The sequence below is a fragment of the Choloepus didactylus genome, chromosome 10 (assembly GCF_015220235.1).
Source record: "Choloepus didactylus isolate mChoDid1 chromosome 10, mChoDid1.pri, whole genome shotgun sequence".
In the NCBI taxonomy this organism is placed as follows: Eukaryota; Metazoa; Chordata; class Mammalia; order Pilosa; family Megalonychidae; genus Choloepus; species Choloepus didactylus.
The window spans coordinates 94,324,251-94,342,591 of NC_051316.1; the positions used below are offsets into that span (position 1 = coordinate 94,324,251).

The 18,341-nt window shown below is 47.2% G+C and overlaps 1 protein-coding gene across 11 annotated transcripts in view; it reads right to left on the reverse strand.

Moving 5' to 3' along the window:
• RALGPS1 (Ral GEF with PH domain and SH3 binding motif 1) overlaps positions 1-18,341 on the reverse strand; it is a 427,751-nt gene that overhangs the window by 36,213 nt on the left and 373,197 nt on the right. For all 11 annotated transcript variants that reach the window (XM_037798268.1, XM_037798267.1, XM_037798269.1 and 8 more), the window contains one exon: positions 15,846-15,913. In XM_037798268.1, coding sequence (XP_037654196.1) covers positions 15,846-15,913 — 68 coding nt within the window. The remainder of the gene's footprint in view (positions 1-15,845; positions 15,914-18,341) is intronic.

Below are 18,341 nucleotides of genomic sequence, written 5' to 3' on the forward strand. Positions count from 1 at the left end.
TAATACTCTTCAGTTCTGTGCTCGTCTCCAGACCTCTCTCTTCTTTCTTTTTTTCTCAGCTGGTAGAGCTCCCTTTAGTATTTCTTGCAGGGCAAGTCTCTTGTTAACAAATTCTCTCAGCATTTGTTTGTCTGTGAAAATTTTAAACTCTCCCTCAATTTTGAAGGAGAGCTTTGCTGGATAAAGAATTCTTGACTGGCAATTTTTCTCTTTCAGAATCTTAAATATGTCATACCACTGTCTTCTCACCTCCATGGTGCCCACTGAGTAGTGAGTACTTAGTCTTATATTGTTTCCCTTGTATGTGGTGAATCACTTCCCTCTTCCTGCTTTTGAAAGTTTCTCCTTCTCTTTAGCATCTGACAATCTGAGTATATGTCTCAGAGAAGGTTTATTTGGATTTATTCTATTTTGGGTTCGTTGGGCATCTTTTACTTGCATATTTATGTCATTTAGAAGGGTTGGGATGTTTCCCCCAACTATGTCTTGAAACACTTCCTAGCCCTTTATCTGTCACTTTTTCTTCTAGGACACCAATGATTCTTACATTTTTTCGCTTTATGTTGTCCATCATTTCTCTGAGATCCATTTCAAATTTTTCGATTTTTTTCCAATTTGTTCTTTTGTTTGCTCGCATTCAATTACTCTGCCCTCAAGTTCATTTATCCTTTCTTCTGCCTCTTCAAATCTGCTATTGTGTGTCTCTAGTATATTTTTAATTTGATCCACAGTGTCTTTTATTTCCATAAGGTCTGCTATTTTTTTATTTACTCTTTCAAATTCTTCTTTATGCTCTTGTAGAGTATTCTTGATTTCCTCTATGTCTTTAGCCATCTCGTTGGAGTTGTTTTGGAGATTTGTTTGTACTTTATTAATTAATTGCTCCAAATTTTGTGTCTCTTCTGGCCTTTTAATTTGTTTGTTTGGCTTGTCAATAACTTCTAGATTCTTCAAGTACTTTGTAATTTTCTGCTGGCTTTGGGGCATTTGCTTGTCTTGATAAGGTTATTTTTGGAAATGCAGGATTATTTGAGCATTTATGTATAATTTGGTAAAGGTACCACTTGCTGGAGTGTAGTTTCCCTAACCTACCAGCAGATGGCACCGTCAAGCTGGTCTTCCTTGAATTTCTGGGCACTGGGCAGAGTCCAAACCGGGTGGGGAACTAATCAGTGCACCGGTTCTCAGTGTGCGCTGGGAACTGCTCACCCTAGAGCTGCAACATGGGCCCCGAGCAGGTAGGTAGGGAATCTGCTCAAGGGCACCCCACAGATGGAATGTGGACCCTGCCTGCTCACTCCCTGCCTGCCTTGCCCCCTTCCCTTTTAAATGACACACTCTCTACTTCAATAAGAAAACTGTGGTTGTCAGGTTTGATTTCCTTCATTTCTACTCCTGCAACTGCCACATGTACCTCCATTCACACCATCCTGCCCTCCAATCCTAGGGAATGGAGTCTCCTCTGTCTAAGGCAAACCCTTGCACACAGTAAAAGGACTGAGTATGCAAAGCAATAGTAATTCAAACAGTTTCCTATTGGAGCACGGATAGCAAAATGAATCAGTGAAACAGAAGGAAAGCCCAGAACTTGCTTTTCATGATGGTGGTGGCATTCAAGTCAATGGGGAAAGGAGGATCTTTTTATAGGATGAGAACTATTGGGTTCCATGTGGACAAAGATGTAACTTGATCCCTATCTTATATCATGAAGTGGGTTAGTGTCATGAATGTGAAAGCAAAAATGAAAAACTGCTAGGAAAAAAAAATAGGAGAATTCTTTATGACCTTGGAGGAAGGGAAGAAACAAAAAGTACAAACTTTAAGGGAAAAGATTAATAAATCTGACTACATTAAAACTAAATATTTCTGTACAAAAAATGACAACAAAATCAAAGCTAAAAGGCAAGTCCCAGTCTGAGAGAAGGTATCTACTGCCCATATAACCAACAAAGGATTAGTATTCATATGTATGGAGAACTTCAAAAATCTGTTAAGAAAGAGGCAAACCACACAAAAATGGCAAGGAATATGAATTGGAAATTCTCAGAAGAGAAAACCAAAATGACCTAAAATTTAAGGGAAGTTGATTAACCTCACTGGTAATAATGGAAATTCATATTAGAGTAAAGATGAGATATCCTTCCACCGAATCAGTAAAAAAAAAAAAAAAAAAAAAAAATTAATCTGACAATATCAAGTGTTGGCTAGGATGTGGAAAAAAAGGAACTCTAGTTCAGGGCTCATATGAGCATAAACTATTTGGAAAGCAATTAACAATACTGAGTAAAGGTGACGATGCCATGTCTTTTTGACCCAGTGATTCCAATTTTAAGTATCTACCCTAGAGGAACTCTCCTATGTGTGCATAAGGAGACACATATACAATGATGTGGCAGCACTGTGTGTAACATCAAAGAAGTAGAGACAATCTATGCGTCCCTCAGTAGGAAAATAGCTGCAGTTTATTCATTAGCAAATTCTACAGAGCAGTCTCCTCAAGCCCCCCTCTGACTCTGGGTTTCAGTGACCACTGCCTCCCTGCAGCCTATGGATGGTAACTGTGCCCCGCTGCTTCTAGGCCTGGGGTGCTGCAGTGTCTCTTGGGGTTTTCCTACAGCCTGCCCAGAGGGGGTCCAGGGCAGGCCTGTGAGGAATATGTGGAGGTCCTGAGTTTATAGCAAAACTTTGTGCATGTGTGCATTTTTAGGCGAGTGGGGTCACCCTGTCATCAGCTTCAAGGCTGTCATTCTTAACCAGAGAATGCATCAGACTCATCCAGGGAATTTGAAAAAGCTCTCCAGGTGATACTGATGTGCACCCCAGCGAAGAAAGAAGAGGCTCAAAAAGCTGGGACCAAAAGCAGGCTTTAAATCTGTCCTGGAGGAAATGTCTCATGCAGTTGCTCCAGAGAGGAAAAGGAAGAATGAAAATCATCCTGCTTTGTTTTTGTTTTGCACGTATTGCTCAACAAATGAATACATGAAGAGGGTGGAATTCGCCTTGTTTATCAGCAGCCATGTATGAGGGATTAAAATCTCACTGCCTGAGTCATTCTGGCTCCCTCCCACCCTAGGTCCAGGAAAGTGTTTTTTAAAGGTCAAGTTGCATCGCTCCTCCCCATGGGTTTTATATTGGAACTCAAGACTCCCTGGTGTTATAGTGGTAAATTATGGTGACAATTATGGTGAAATGCTATGTGCCTGGTGCTGTGCTTTGTGCTTGTGTCAGAACACATGAGGTGGGTACTCTTTACATGTAAGAAACCCAGGGCTTATATATCTAGTAAATGCGGGAGGCAGGACCTGACCCAGCTATACCCACTATCAAGGTGGCAGCAGGGGCAGGGGGTTGGGGTGGAACGCTAGTGTTCAAAGGTCAGGCACTGGTCAAAACGCGAGGAAGAAAGAACACAATGATCCCACTTGAAGTGATCAGAAAAGCAGAAGGCACTTCGTCTTGGAAATCTGAGATGGATAAGATCCAATTGCTACTCATGGGGAAGGGAGGGTGAAGGGGAATAACATCTATTATATACCAACCATGTGCCAAGCTTGTCTTTACACTTCAGTGTCCTACTTCTTTGAACCCTATGCAGTAGGTACTTCCATTATCGCCATTTTAAAGGGAAGCTTGGAAGTTCACCAAGGTCCCACAGCTGGAGGCGTTTCTGGATTTATGCCCTTAACCTGGCACTGCTGATGAGAGCTGGATGCTCTATGGCTCTTCTGGTAACTTTCTTTGGCCCCTTCCAGCTCACTCCTGATTGATTCCTTTTCTTACCTGTTCCCATTTGGTTCCTGCCTCTTGGTTCTGACTCCTATGTTCAGTCTCTCCCACACCTCTGGACTATCCCTTGGTGTTTGGTCTCTTCCACTCAACTTCTGATTCTCCCTCTAGGACTAGGCCTGAACCTGCCTGCTCTTGTTTCTGCTTTGGACAGCCTTGGGTGGCATGGTTAGCCTCAGATGCCCCTCAACCCGGCTAGGGGGAGGGTGGGGGACCAAAGCAGAAGAGCTTACGATCTCCCTAGGTCCAGTTTCAAAGTTGGAGCTGCTCTCAGCGCCCTCTGTCTTAGCCACTCTCATCTCCCACACTGTTGATTGACAGCCTGGATCTGATACAGAAGCAGAAGATTTCCATTCAGCTGGGACCTGGGGATGGGAAGCAGCTTCTCTGCCAGTAAGTGAAACCCTCTGCTACCCACAGGCCTTGTGTTTTTGCCCTGCCCAGCTTGGGGAGATCACCATGTGACAGTTCCAGGAACATGTGTCTTCTGGGACCATTTCTGAGCTGGGAAGCTGGCATGTTTGTTGCTCTGTATCCTTGGGTCAGGAGCAGGGGAGGGGGCAGCGATAATGATCAGGGCTCTGGGCTTGCTCAGCAGAGTGTGGTCCCCACTGCCCAGACCTATATGACATGAACAGTTGGAAAAACTGACCATGTGGCTTGACTATCTCAGAGGATTGCTCTATTTTTCCTCAGCATAATTTTTCCATGAATAATCTTTAAAGCTCTTTAAATGACTGTTTCTTTAGCTCTTTTATTGGAACATATGAGAACTGACAGGCTCTGTGGGGAACGAGATATCATGTTGAAAAAATATGGTTTTCATTACATTTCTCTCAAGAAATGAACATACTGCCCAACAGACCACTTATTGATTGGAAGAGAAAAGAGCACAGGGCCTTTTAATAACAGCCCTGGAGTGGACAGGACTATGGATGATGAGCAGCAACAGCAAAGAACTCAGGATTCAGAGGCAGATAAACCTGGGTTCCCACTTGTGCCTGCCACTTGCAGGCTGTGTGACCTTGCACAAGCCACCTCACCTGAGTTTCTACATCTGCAAAACAGGGGCAGTGATCCTGACCCTGCAGCCTCCCTGCGAGGAGTGAATGATATAGCATCTCTCCTTTCTTCACGCAACAGATATCTACCAAGCCTCGACCCTGTGCCAGCCACTGGGTCAGGTGCTGGAAATACTGAATTAGAAAGATGTTGTTCTGCCTACATGGGGTTTATGGCCCAGGTGGGGAGAGAAACAGACAACCAGATAATTTACACCCAGGAGAAACATATGCTTATCAAAGGCAAATGATAATAAATGTGGTAATCATAAAAACTACTATGGCAACAGTAATGACGGTGATAATGATAACAGCTAACGTTAGCATCTACTATGTGCCAGAAACCATGTGAAATGCTTTGTACATAAATCTCATTTAGACCTCACAACGCTGTCACAAAAGTAGTGTTATCTCTGTTTTATGGAACCTGAGGTGCAAGCAGGTTAAGGAACTTGCCCCAGGGGAGCAGCTGGTGTGTGGTAGAGCCAGGAGCATGGTGCATTTGGGGGTAGGGTCAAAGAGGACTTTTGGAAGGTCTGACATCCAGGCTGGGCCAAGAGTTCTAGCAGAAGTGGTGATGTATGCAGGTGGAACAGCATGTGCAAAGGCTCAGAAATGATGGAGAGCAGAATCTACTAAAGAAACTCAAAAAGAGCCAGCCTGGCTAGACAGCTTAGGATGGGGAATGTGGGGGATGATGCAGAGAAACAGGCTATGGACAGAGCTGCAGGGCCTTTTGAAGAGCCTGGAGTTTAATCAGAGGAAGGCATGGAGATTTTTAGGAAGGAATGGGGATGCACTCAGATTTGCACCCTAGAAAGATCACCCTGGCTGCAGTGGGGAGAAAAACAGGAAGTGGCCAAGGCTTGAGGCCACACTCTGTGATGGAGAGATCTGGAAGAGAGGAGTCTAAGAGGTGGACTAGCCAGGGAGCGTGGTGGGAGGGAGGACTCAGAGTAACACAGTGGAAGCTGGTGCCAGTCACTTAGGGAGCGGGTTTGGGTGTGTGTGTGTGAGGAGAAGCTCAGTTGGGGACTGATGTCCAGTTTTCCTGGGGAAGATTTCCACGGGTCTAGTGCTCAGGAGAGAAATGGATGTGTAGGACTTGTCAGCACAAGGGAGCTGTAGAATCCCAGGAATGGGAAAGATTATCTAGAGAGTGTACGCTCAGTGAGAAGAAAGGCCCGGATGGAACATGGAAGAAACCAGTCTGTGGGATGAGATGTAAAAACCCAGGCCAGAAGAACAAATATTTGAGAAAAATTCTCATTTTTAGATGCATGAGGGAGATGCTCTTGTGTCTCATTTGTAATTCTAAAGAACGGTATCTCAGAAGCAATGTGCAAGTCTCCCCACCTCAGCAGGCCCTGGTCACCACTGTCACTTCTTCCTGCTCAGAGACAGCCTTGTGGAGGAATAGGCATCTTTGAGGTTGGAACACAAAGCAACTGTCCCCTTTTCTCCAGTCAGGGTCTCTAGAGAAAGCAAACTGGAGAGACCTAGCCTGCCATGTTGGCCAACCAGCCGGCATCCGAGTACTACCCAAGCCACAGTGTCCTGTTCGGTCCATCCTATAAGGAACACAATAGACAAAGTTGAAATATTTGGCAAACACCAACTACCCAGAAATGATTTCCTATTCAACCTGTACACTGCTTGCAGAATGGGAAAGAGAAACAGAGGGGAAGAACTGCTGATCTCCCATCAAGGGTCAACTTAGACAGCAGTGGGGATTTTTATTGAGATACTAGACCAAGTGCTTTCCATCGTGCATATCCCTGAGGTCTCACAAACAGGGCTGTTGGCACTCCCATTGTCCAGGTGGGGATGCAGGCTCTGGGAGGACCCCGTCCTCCTCCTGGGTCAAATACTTCTGTCACATGTTCCTGTAGAGGCCCTGTATCTTGCTTTTACAGAACTTGTTCATTTGTAATTAAGGAATTGTGTGTGAACATTTGTTTACCATCAAGTTTCCCTACTAGACACATGCACTGGGAGGCAGGAGCTGCGTTCCCAGGGCCCAGCACAAGGCTGAGCATACAGTCAGATGGCCTTAGTGTTTGCTGGATAGATGGGTGTGGTGCTCATTCCTACAGGGAGGCTGGTGGCCGAGGGGGACCTGCAGCTGGGATGGGGAGCTGCATTCCCATGGGTTTCCAGCAGCATCCAAGCAACCCTGCCCTTGGTTACACTGCCCTATTGAAGCAGTCTGGTAGCCCTGCTGCTGCTGCTGCTGCTCAAGGGTGTGTTTTCCAAGTCTCACACATCAGAAATTAATGGCAGGCAGCTGTGGCCAAGGGAAAACTGCTCAAATTGGAGTCAGGATACTTGGGTTCCAGTCCAGCCTCTGCCCTGTGCCGAGCCCAGAGCTCGTGGTCAAGGCTCCTAATCCTTTTGAGCCTCAGTTTCCTTGCTGGAGAAGGGGAATGACAATTACCACAATCTGGAGCATTTGAAAGCACCACACTGAATGTCTGGTGCACAGGGCATACTTTCACCAAATTTGAAGGGGATTCAGTTATCTCTTGGGTTGCTTTTCTTCACATGCTGAAAATCCTGTTCCCAGACTAGGGACTTGGGCCCTTTGGGTCTGCCAGAGCTGTGCAGCTCTCTGGGCACTGGGGTCCTCCTGCACAAAAAGTCTGTTTGTATTTAAACCCTTCTCTGGCCAGGTTTCATGATAGAGCCTGGGAGTTGGTCACTTTTATTTTCACACACATTCTTTGTTTCTCATACATGCAGCTCTCATGAGTCCTTACTGTCAGCCAAGATCTAGCTCACACATCACTCAGAATACCCCAGTTTATTGCTCTCTGAAAAATGGCATCTAATCACCCTTTGACTGTGGTAAAGTCAGAAGGCCCAGATTCTCTGACCACAGGGAGCATGGAGCAAAAGAGTGCTGGGGAAGCCGTCTGTGTCCTGTGAGGTGGGCCATGCCAGGGCAACAGAGTCAGACAGAACTGGGTTTGAGTCTTGGCTCCTCTGCTTGACCTTCATGTATCAGGCTACTATTAAAGCGGGGGAAGACTTTAAGAAAAAAGCAGGTGGGAAATTCCAGAGTAAATGGATGAGAACTGGCTTCCGCAGCACTTGAGTTCCTCACCTAGGGGATCCTCACAATTTTGAGAATAGGAAACGGCAGAGAGAGTAGATTTCCAAAGAGAAGAGCAGGTGGCAAGGGGTGAGGCCTCTCTTCGTCTACTCTAGCATAGTGAGAGGTTCCACCATGGACCACTTTGGAAGACTGAAATATGTCCCCAGAAGACCCAGGGGACTATGAGTGCCTTACTCATGCCTGAAGAAGCCCAAATGGACAGGGCCAGAGGACAGTTAGCTGCACTCCAAAGTCTGTAAGGATGAGGATGATGTATGCCTCCCATGGACTGAGGTGGCCCCATGTAAGGAGAGCTGACAGGGCTGTCCTGGGTCCTGGCTCACAGGGTTTGTGGGGTTCCAAGCCGCAAGATGCTGTGGTGGGCACCACACTCTGAGGGTCTGTGAAAGAGACTATAAGTGGTACCCAGAATGGATTTGCAACTTCCTGGATTAAGGGATCTGTGGAATCTCTGAAAAACCTATGAGCGTGCCTGTGAGAAGAAGCATCTGCTTTACTGACTGCCACCTAGAAGGGCCTACATCCCAAGACAGCAGCAACCACCTCTAAGACTGTGTCCTTTTCCCCAAGCCCTTCTCCCCAGCCCACGGTTAGCAAAAGGACAGAGGGGGAGAAACATTAACAGCGGCAGAAGGGTCAAACTTCCTGCCCTCCTGCCACATGCAGTCATGCTGAAGCACCCAAGCTAGGTGAGGGAAGGAGATTCAACACGAAATCAGATTTGGAGTCCTCATTCTGACACAGAACTAGCCTTCTAAGGACCAAATTGGGACAGGGTGGACTCAAAGTGTCTGTAGGAGAATCACAGATGAGCCAAGATGCCCATTCAGGGCTGGGGCCATCACTTGCACCACATAAATGCAAGGGCAATGGAGGCAGAGATCAGTACACTCTGGTGATCTCACTTTCATGGTGCTTGTTCCATATGTTGGTTTCAGACGATGGATTTGTCTAGACCCCTGGGCCCAGCCCCCAGCTCTGCCACCTACTTAACGCTTGATGCTGGGTAAGTGACTCCATCTCTCTGTGCCTCAACATCTTCAGCTATATAACTGCAATAATATTGGCACCCACTTCACAGGGTACTTGTGAGAATTCGCTGAGTGAACACATAGGGAGTGTTCACAACAGTGCCGGGCGGAGAGTAAGTACTCAATTCATGTTAGCTGCTATTAGCTAACTTTTTGAGCCTCCGTTTCCCTACTGTGACACAGCTGTTGTGGTTTTAAAACACATCCACACATTCTTTGACACTGCTGCCATTGAGTGGTAGGGTCTATATCCCCTTTCCTTCTGCTTGGGCAGGCCTTTTTGACTTTGCGACAGAGCATGGGACAAGCAACTCTACACGACTCCTGAGGCTGGGTCACAGAGGTGCCATGCAGCCTCACCTTGCTCTCCGGGACCCTTCATTCCAGGGAAAGCTAGCTGCCAGGTAAGAGTCTGACTACCCTGAGGTTGCCATTCTGTAAGGAAGCCCAGGCCACACGGAGAGCCACACAGGTGTGTTCAGCTCTGGTGCGGAGTGTCAAGCACCAGGTGTGTGAATGAAGATGCCTCCACCTGGTTCTAGCCCCCAGCCATCGAGCCACTCTCAGGCATCGAGTCTTTCCAGTTGAGGACCCAGATACTCTGGAACCAAGACAAGCCATCCTGGCTGTCTGACTTCTTCACCCATAGAAGCTATCAGTGTAATAAAATAGTTCTTTTGTGCTGCTAAGTTCTGGGTGGCTCGTTAGGCAGCAGTAGTAACTGGAGTGGCTGGTGAGTGCCCGGGTTGGGGCTGAGGGCCCCCTGGCTCCCTGTCCAGTGCTCTGTTGGCTGCCTCACACGAGCCTCCAGTGGACACATCAGCACTGAGGCTGATGTTAACAGTGCTAGCATTACTGATGGGTAAGTATGTGCCAAGGCTTTTCCAGCACAATCTCAGTGAACTTTCCCAGCATCCCTGTGAAGTAAGCACCATTCCTATTCCCATTTCACTGGTAAGAAAACTGAGGCTCAGCAGGATTAAGTCAATTGCCCAAGGTCCCACAGCTAAGAAACATGAGAGCCCGGCTTTGAACTTAGGTTTGCCTGACTCTAGAGCCCAGGCTTTTAACCACTAGGCAATAAAACAAAGGAAGATCAAAAGGTGTGTCTGAGAGAAGGCCTGATGGTAGGAGCACAAACCTGAGGCCAAGGCTGAGATTTTCCACAGACTCACTTTGTTGCCAAAGAATCTTCAAAGAAAACCTGTCAGCTGGTTAAACTACAGGAGGTGGGTCTAACAAAATCTGGAAATGTCTTCACTAGTTCCAAGGCACACATAAACACTACTTACCCTCTCTGGGGGTCAATGTTCTTTATGATTTTTGCTCTCCAGGAAAATATTAGTTCATTTATTTAAACTAAACATTACATACAAGGGGAAAATTGAAAATGTGGCATTCCTTGCCTTTTTTTTTTTTTTTCCCCTCCACCGACCCAGAAACTGAGACGTTTTCTCCATTTCCTTTCTCACAGTCTGTCAGTGTGGAACTGCCCACAGAACCACTCCCCAGGAATGGAGGGAGGGGCACTCTGTGGGGTTCAGGGACCACGCCAGAGACAGAGGGCTCAGCCTCAGCTCGGGGACCACTAGGGACATTAAACAAGGTCTCAGAGAGACGCAAGATCAAGCCTGCCAGTGATGCTGGAACAAAGGCCTCCCAGACCCCAGCGGTAGGTAAACTGACCAGGGAAATAGGTGTCGCCTCAAGAAGGGTCAGAGAGCCTGCCCAGCCATCTCTGTCTTGCTCACACCAGCCTCTTTTTGGCTCCTCAACATGCTACTCCTCACCTCCTCATGGTTTTTGCCGCTTGTCTCCCCATGAGGACAGGCCTTTGTCTTGTTCTCGCTGGGTACCTGGCTCATGACAAGTGCTTCAGTCATATTAGGCCCTTGACAAATGAGTGAACAAATGAGTGAACACATCTTGGGGCCTTTCCTTGGCAGGCACTAGGTGTCTGCTCGAAAGAGAGTAAGTACAGCTCTGTAGCTGAAGCACCCTCCCGAGGAGCCGAGGGCAGTTGCGTTCCTCCCATTCCTGGGACTGCAAGAGGCACATTCCTGTCCGAGTCTGGTCAGCCTCTTGCCACGCACACAGTTTGACAGCCAGACCATGGAAGTCCTCCTTGGAGCTGCCCTTCTGAACCCACCCTCCACCAGATTCCCTGGCTGTCCCACGGCTGCAACATCACCCACTGCTTCTCGGTCACCCGAGGCTGCAAGTGGGAAGCTGGGGCCATCGCTGGGTCTGAAGCCTTTCAGATACTCCTCGCCCCTCAGGTGAACAGTGAAAACCTTAACATCTTGATTCCAGGGCTGAAGTCAGGGATTTGGAAAACTGGTGGAAAACACTCTGTGAGCTAGGGCTTGGCTCCAGTGTGTGTTAAACTGCCAGCATCAGCACTTCTCCAGAAGGGAGCACCGAGTCAGCAGTCAGCCCACTCTGGAGTTGCTGCACAGAACCAGGTGCCCAAAAAGCCCAGCACCGAGCTCAGGGGCCAGGGCTGAAGGGGCAAGTTAGGCAAAGAAGGCTATTCCCTGACCTGCTGGGCTCTGGGCTGGGCCTGGGAATTCCAGAGTTGGTCCTTATCTCAGGGAGCTTTTAGTCTGGGGTGGGGAAGACAGACATGGAACAAATAAGCACACAGATAACTGTCTAATTACCATGGAGGTAACAGATATGAAGAAGTACAGAGAGCTAGAAAAGGGTATAACACAGAGGTCAACAAACTTTCAGAGAAAGGCCAGATAGCAAATATTTTAGGCTCTGCAGGTCATAGGGTCTCTGTTGCAACTATTCAACTCTGCCATTGTAGAAAGAAGGCAGCCACGGACAATATGTCAATGGATGAGTGTGGCTGTGTTCCAATAAAAAAAAAAAAAAATGAGCTGGTCAGATTTGGCCCACAGTTTGCCAACTCCTGGTTTAACAGGGGGCCGACCTGGTGCAGGGGGTGGCCAAGGCTTCCCTGAGGCAGAGATGTTTAGCTAGGACCTGAAGGCTGATTCAGTGACAGAGGTACAATTGTTAACACTGACAACAATATCGTTACTTGATGAGTAGGTTCTGTGTCAGGCACTGTGCTAAGAGTTCTGCACACGTGATCTCAAATTCCCACAATAACCCTGTGAGGAAGGTATCATTATTCCCAATTTACAGATGGGGCATTGAGGCTTGGTGGGTGTTGGGAGTCCCCTGTTTGCCACCCAGTTGCATTGTCTGCCTTGCTCAGTTTCCTGGAGACTGATGTCCAAGATGCTTCTCTCTGCAACTTTGGTCCCTGGCTTCCAGTTGGGTTTGGCCAGTGGGAGGCTCTGGCAGCAGACTGGAGGGCTGGAGGAGTGAGGCTGGGGTAGTTCTTCATAATCCCTCCCTGCTTTGCCACTGCTTCCACTGCAGTAGACCTGTCCCTTTGTGACCACAGCTCCTGCCAAGCCAACTGTCCTCTACATTTCAATATTACCGGGGTCGGTAACACTTTGTCTTTTTCATGTCCTTTGGTCTAGGGGGGCTGGGTGCCTTTTTACAGGTTCCCTTCATTAAAGTCCTTTCGTGTGAACCGTTTAGGATGAATTCTGTTTTCTCCGAGGATTCTGACTGATGCTGGGGGTTAGTTAACTTGCTGGTTTCTGGTTCTCACACAGCTACTAAATGACAGAACCAGGTGGAGGTGATGGTGGGTGGAAGGGAAAGAGAGTCTGGCTGAACCTTGAGGAGGCTAGGCCAGGGCTGGGGGCTGGGTCCTGACTCCCCAGCACTGGCCTCCATTATGGATAGGGGTCAAGAGAGGCTGGTAAATCCAGCTCCTTTTCTGCCCCAGTGATTGGCATAATTCTTGAGACCCCCCCGATTAGCAGTTTTAGTTTTCTAAGCTTAGTTTTTGGTCTACAACCCTCTGGCCTCTTCCCCAACCTTAACAGGGGTTGCTGGTGGTGCTTGGTGCAGACCTGTGCTTGGTGTGACTTCCTCAGAGAGGAGGTAGCTGGTTGTTGCTGGTGAAGAAATTTGGGTCAGATAGATGCCTGGAGGGGAAGAGGGGGTCTCTGCTGCCATCTCCCTGGGAGTGAGCAGCCTGCAGTCTGTGAAGGCTGACTTGTTAAATCGCTGGTGCTAGGAAGGGTGAGACTGGCAGATGTAGGGCTTGGGCTGATACCCTGGTGGGCATGGGGGGCACCAGGGAGGATGGGGCTCTCTGAGACTCATGCCTGAGGCTGTAGCAACAGGACCTCCCTGGACTAGTGTGCACCAAAGTTCCTCCTGACACCTGAGGCAGAGCCGGACACCCCGCCCTATCCTTCATTCATTCATCCAGTCCACCATTTAACAACCCTATGAGAATGGAGCATCTACAAAGGGCAGGCATTATACCAGGTGCTGCAGATTCAGCAGAAAATGAGTCAGACACAGTAAACAAAGAATAATTTAAAAATGTGGTGAGTGCCATAAAGAAACAGCTGAAATAAAGGTCTGAATTTAAAAGGATGAGCAAGAGCTGACTGTGGAAATAAGAGGGGAAGAGCATTCCAGACATGTGCAAATGTTCTGGGGTGGGGAACTTCCCAGAGATCCTGCTTCTGTCAGGCAGAGATGAGGCTTGTATTTGGCCTGTGGATGGAGAGAGGTGCTATAGTGAAGCAGCTGGTCCCCTCCATCCTAAGGCTAACATCTTCCCTCTACCATATGCCCCTATCCTTCCATCTCTTCCAGCTTCAGCAGGAGGGAGAGGACAGTGAGCTTGGGCTAGGACCAGCTGGGGCTGAAATAATGGAGTCAGGTAGCTGGAAGAGCATGGGATGTCTAGCACTGTCTGAAAGGTAGAAAGAAGGTGTAGCTGTGGAGACTTCTTGGCACTTGGAGAAGACCAGAGATGTGGTTTATACTGTTACAGGATGTTAACCAGAGGAAGCTGAGAGGCCTAATAGAAAGGCTTCTGATTCAAACTGGGTCTCTGGGAACTCAGAAGGACAGCAAGTTTGAGTATGTTTGTATTTGGGTCTGCTCTCATTCTGCTCCAGAATTTTGCTATTATCTCATGAAGAAATAGTCTTGAATGGCCAGTCTTTCCCATTGTTCCTTCTGTGGCTGTAAACAATTGCTTTAGAATTCTGCTGCAATTTCCTACATCCCTCTGATGGGAACCTAAACCTCCCTCCCCTCACCCCCATCCATCCCCCACATAAATCAGGTGTAGGTGACTGAGCATCTGAAGGAACCATGTTGATTGACAAGGTGGGGGAGGTATTCCGGAACAGGGTCAGATGAGAAGGTAGAGACAAGACCGGCACCAGGAGCTTTCCTTCTAATCACCCTTGCTTGTGGGTCATCTTTTATATAGGGAAGACACCGCATCTGTGAGGAGACTGCAGAAGATATTTGAATATCAGGCTCATGGAGGCTGTGAAAATCAAGCTTAGGCCAGTACCCTGGCCATCTCTCACAGTGTGGATAAAAGCCATCTCCTAAGGCTTTGTGGATCAACCAGTATCTCCTTCTGCTAAGTTATCGTAGGGCCCCCAGCTGTGCTAGGAGCAGGGTCCAGCTTGCAAAATGCAGCCAGAAGAGGCTGGAAAATCCAGCTGAGGGGACCAGAAACCTGGAGTGAACCCCAGGAGTCAGGGAGGAAGGCCTCATTTGGCAGAGCTGGTGGGAGGCTTCAATACCCACTCTTGAAGGCTCTGCGGCCTCCTGTGCCCACCAGGGAATGTTACTGCTGAAGCTGGTCTGGCTTGGGAGGGTGGAGAAAGTGTCTTGAACAAGTCACAGGACTGGGGGTGGCATGTCAGCGGTTAGCAGCTTGCAACAGCCATACACTTATTCAACACTCACTCCATGTACTCCACGTCATACTCTATACGGAGTGTCTTCTGAATATCATACCAGTTTTGACATTCTAACAAACCTGGGAAGAAAGTTTTATTACCCCACCTTTCAGGTAAGAAAACCAAGGCCCAGGGAGGGTAGAATTACTTGCCCAAGATTGCAGTGGCTGAGAACCCAGGTTGTAATGACCCAGAGCTCACCCAGAGAGAAACCAGTAGGGAAGGCAGCCAGACTTCCACCCACCCCCAACTCGTCTGGCTCTTCCCTGGGCAGCAACAGAAGAGATGAGCCCAGGCACTGAAAGTTGGTTTGAATATTAATAAAAAGTAGCTGTTACAAATAATAACAGTGAAACAGCTAACACTGAGGGTGTTTTCACAATGTGCCTGGAATGGGCAGGGTGCTTTATAAGTGTGGAGTTACCCAGCCAGCACAGCAACCCAATAAGGCAAGCACTATTATAACCTCCATTTTGTGGATGAGGCCACTGAAGATCAGAGAGGTAAAGTGACAAAGCTAGGAAATAGCAGGGCTTGGGTTTGAATCCAGGCCTGACTACAAAGCCTGGGTTCTTAATCACTAGGAGACTGTGTGTTTCCTAAATAAATAAATAAAACTGATGCTCCAGAAAGACTGTGCCACCTGTGTCTGGTGACACCAAATCCTGGGCATCCTGAGCAACCCTCCAGGGCATATAAACCCAAGTCTGGACAGCAGCCACAAGTCCAGAGAAGATCCTGGTGTTTACTCCATGCATGCTCCCTTCCTGGGGTCCCGCTCTTGCCTCTCTTGGGCTGTTTGGTCCCAGGCTTTTCCAGGGAGCCCCAGCAGAGGCATCCCACAGGTGCCCATGTGATCAGAAGCCTGGGCAGGGTGGAGTCGGAGGGCTGGGACCAGGGATATCAGGAGCTCCTGAGCCTGCCAGGCAGCAAACTCAACTCTACCCTTTGGTTCCACGCTCAAGGCCAACTCGGGCAGCCATGTTTGGAATACTGGCTGATTTGCTCCCACTCAAGGTAGCTACAATACCTGCAAGATCTTCCTTGGAAGAGACTAGTCTTGGAGAGCTGCTTCCTGGTTCAATTCTGAGTGACAGTCTGAAAACAAAAGATTTTCATAAGATCAGATGTGCTCTGGTATATCAGAGTGGGAACCGAATATGTGTGTGCATGGGACAGGGAGACTGGATTGCTCTTAAGGACTAATCTCCTCATGGAACCCATAAATACTGCACGGTTGCTCCAGATCACAGCCACTTCCCTCTGAGGTCTCCAGGGGATGCCCAAGTCCAAGAAACAATGGTTAAGAGAGGCAAGGTAAAAAGAGTAATCACGGCCCATCATTTACTGAGCACAGAAGTGTTAACTCTCACAACTCTACGAACTAGTTCTATTTATCATCACTGTTTTATAGATGAGGACACTGAGGAACACCAAGGTTATGCAACTTCCTCTAATTCATAGGGCCAGTGAATGGCAGAGCAGGGACTCAAAGTCCAAACCAGGGCTTTTAATCACTGTACTGTACCTTCCCTCATCAGACATCCCAGAGAGGCACAAGGCAGTGGACAGGATATGAGCACTGACACCTCAATTTATTATTATTTTTTTTAAGCACTGAATAAGAATTTCTGGGTGAAAAAGACAGAGTGAGGCCAGATGCCAGACTTTCCCTTTCCCAACAAAACCAACAAACAATTATAAAGACTTATGAGTAAAACAACTCACTAGCTGCAACTAAAATAAGGGAAGGGGCATAGTCTCAAGCTTTAAACTTCAAAAACTTGCAGCCAAGAAAAGAAAAAGAGGATTCTGAAGTCAGACCAAGAATTGAGACATGGCATGGCCCCTCTCCTACCCTCTGAGAGTTCTCAGTAGCTCTGAGTAGGGGTTTTATCTTTCCCTTGGGGTCTTATCTTTCCCTCTTCTGAGAAGCAATAGATGCTGGGGAGAAATGGAAGAAATGGGTGGAAATGAAGGCTCCATTGGGGGATGATTTGAAAATCTGAGAGTATCCCTTTCTGAAATGGGTTACAGCCCCCCCCCCCAACTAGATGGAGGAAACCCTGATATAGGCCCATTAATAGGGTCCACATATCTAACAGAGACTGTGTGCTCACTGGATGGATGGAACCTGTGTCCTCCTCTGCTCCCGCTTCTCAAGCTATAGAAGAGGGGAAAGACCAAGAACCTGTGGACCTCACAGTGCAGCAGGAGAGGACAACTGGCTCATCTCACGCACACAGGAGGAGGGTCGGACATTTCCCTCCATGTATCAGAGCCACGGAATATTCAGGTGGAGACTCTCGAAAGGGAGCAAGATGAAAAGAAATGGTATGCCAACCAAGCAAACATCCTCTCAAAATAAAAGGAAAGAGAATGGAATATAGCACTGCCCAAAGAACCTAACCCAGAAGGCAGCCCCAAGGAATAGAAGGAAATTCCTCCCAGTGCTTCAAGCAATAGAACAACTTACTAAGGACATAGACTGAATAAAACAAAACCTGAAAAATGAGATGATAAAAGAAAGGAATGAGGTGCAAAGGGAGATTAAAGACCTAGAGGAACAAACCAAAGACTGAAACAAGAGAGGACTGAATGAATACTGAGTAGAAACAGGTCACCAGAGTGACTGTTGATGGAAAAAGTGGTGATTATAGCCATTAGAAAGAAGCTAGTGGATAAGAAAGGCAAAGAGGATCCAACATAAGGGTTCCTGGGATCTCTGAAATAGAGGAACCAAGAAATGGTACACGAGTATTCAAAGATATAAACTAAATAATTTCTCTGAAATGAAGAAAGAGCACACAAGATTTCCAGGGAAATTTGGTCAAGAACCTTCTACTCTGAGGCATTCACTGTATAAGCTTTTGAACTTTAAGGAATTCTTCACTCACAAGACAGACAAAACAAATCACTTACAAGAGGAAAACAATCAGACTGACTTCAGACTTCTCTACAGCAACGTCCAATGCTAGAAGGCAATGGAGCAAGGTCTGCAAGTCCTGAGGGAGAGAAGCAAAGAGCATGACCCAGAAATACTAGGCCCAGCAGGTGAAGACATTCTCATGAAAGAAATCAGGGAATGCAGGACCTGTGAGCTCTTTTTGGGGGTAGAGGGTAGGGTGGGGCTACTTCATGTTGAAATTTGGCTAAATAAGGAATTGATTTAAAATAAAGACTTAAGGAATGGAGAAGCAGTGGTGAAAGAATGGGTGGTAAGAACTGAATCTGTTTGAAAATACTAAATAGTAGGAATTACAATTCCTGAACATGATGTTTATGTTATAAACTTGAACTATGTGGAAATAAAAATATAACTAACAAAAAATTGGGGGATGATGGAGGGAAGGTAAAGGAAGGGGGCGAGTGCTAATATTCTCATCTTCTACAACCAGGGTGAACTGACACTGTTTGCAATCTCCTCATGTTTTTCCTGACTTATTAATTTTAGAAGGATCTTCAATAATATTTCCTGTGGTGAAGAAACATATATTTGAGGAGCAGCAAATCTTTATATTTTAGT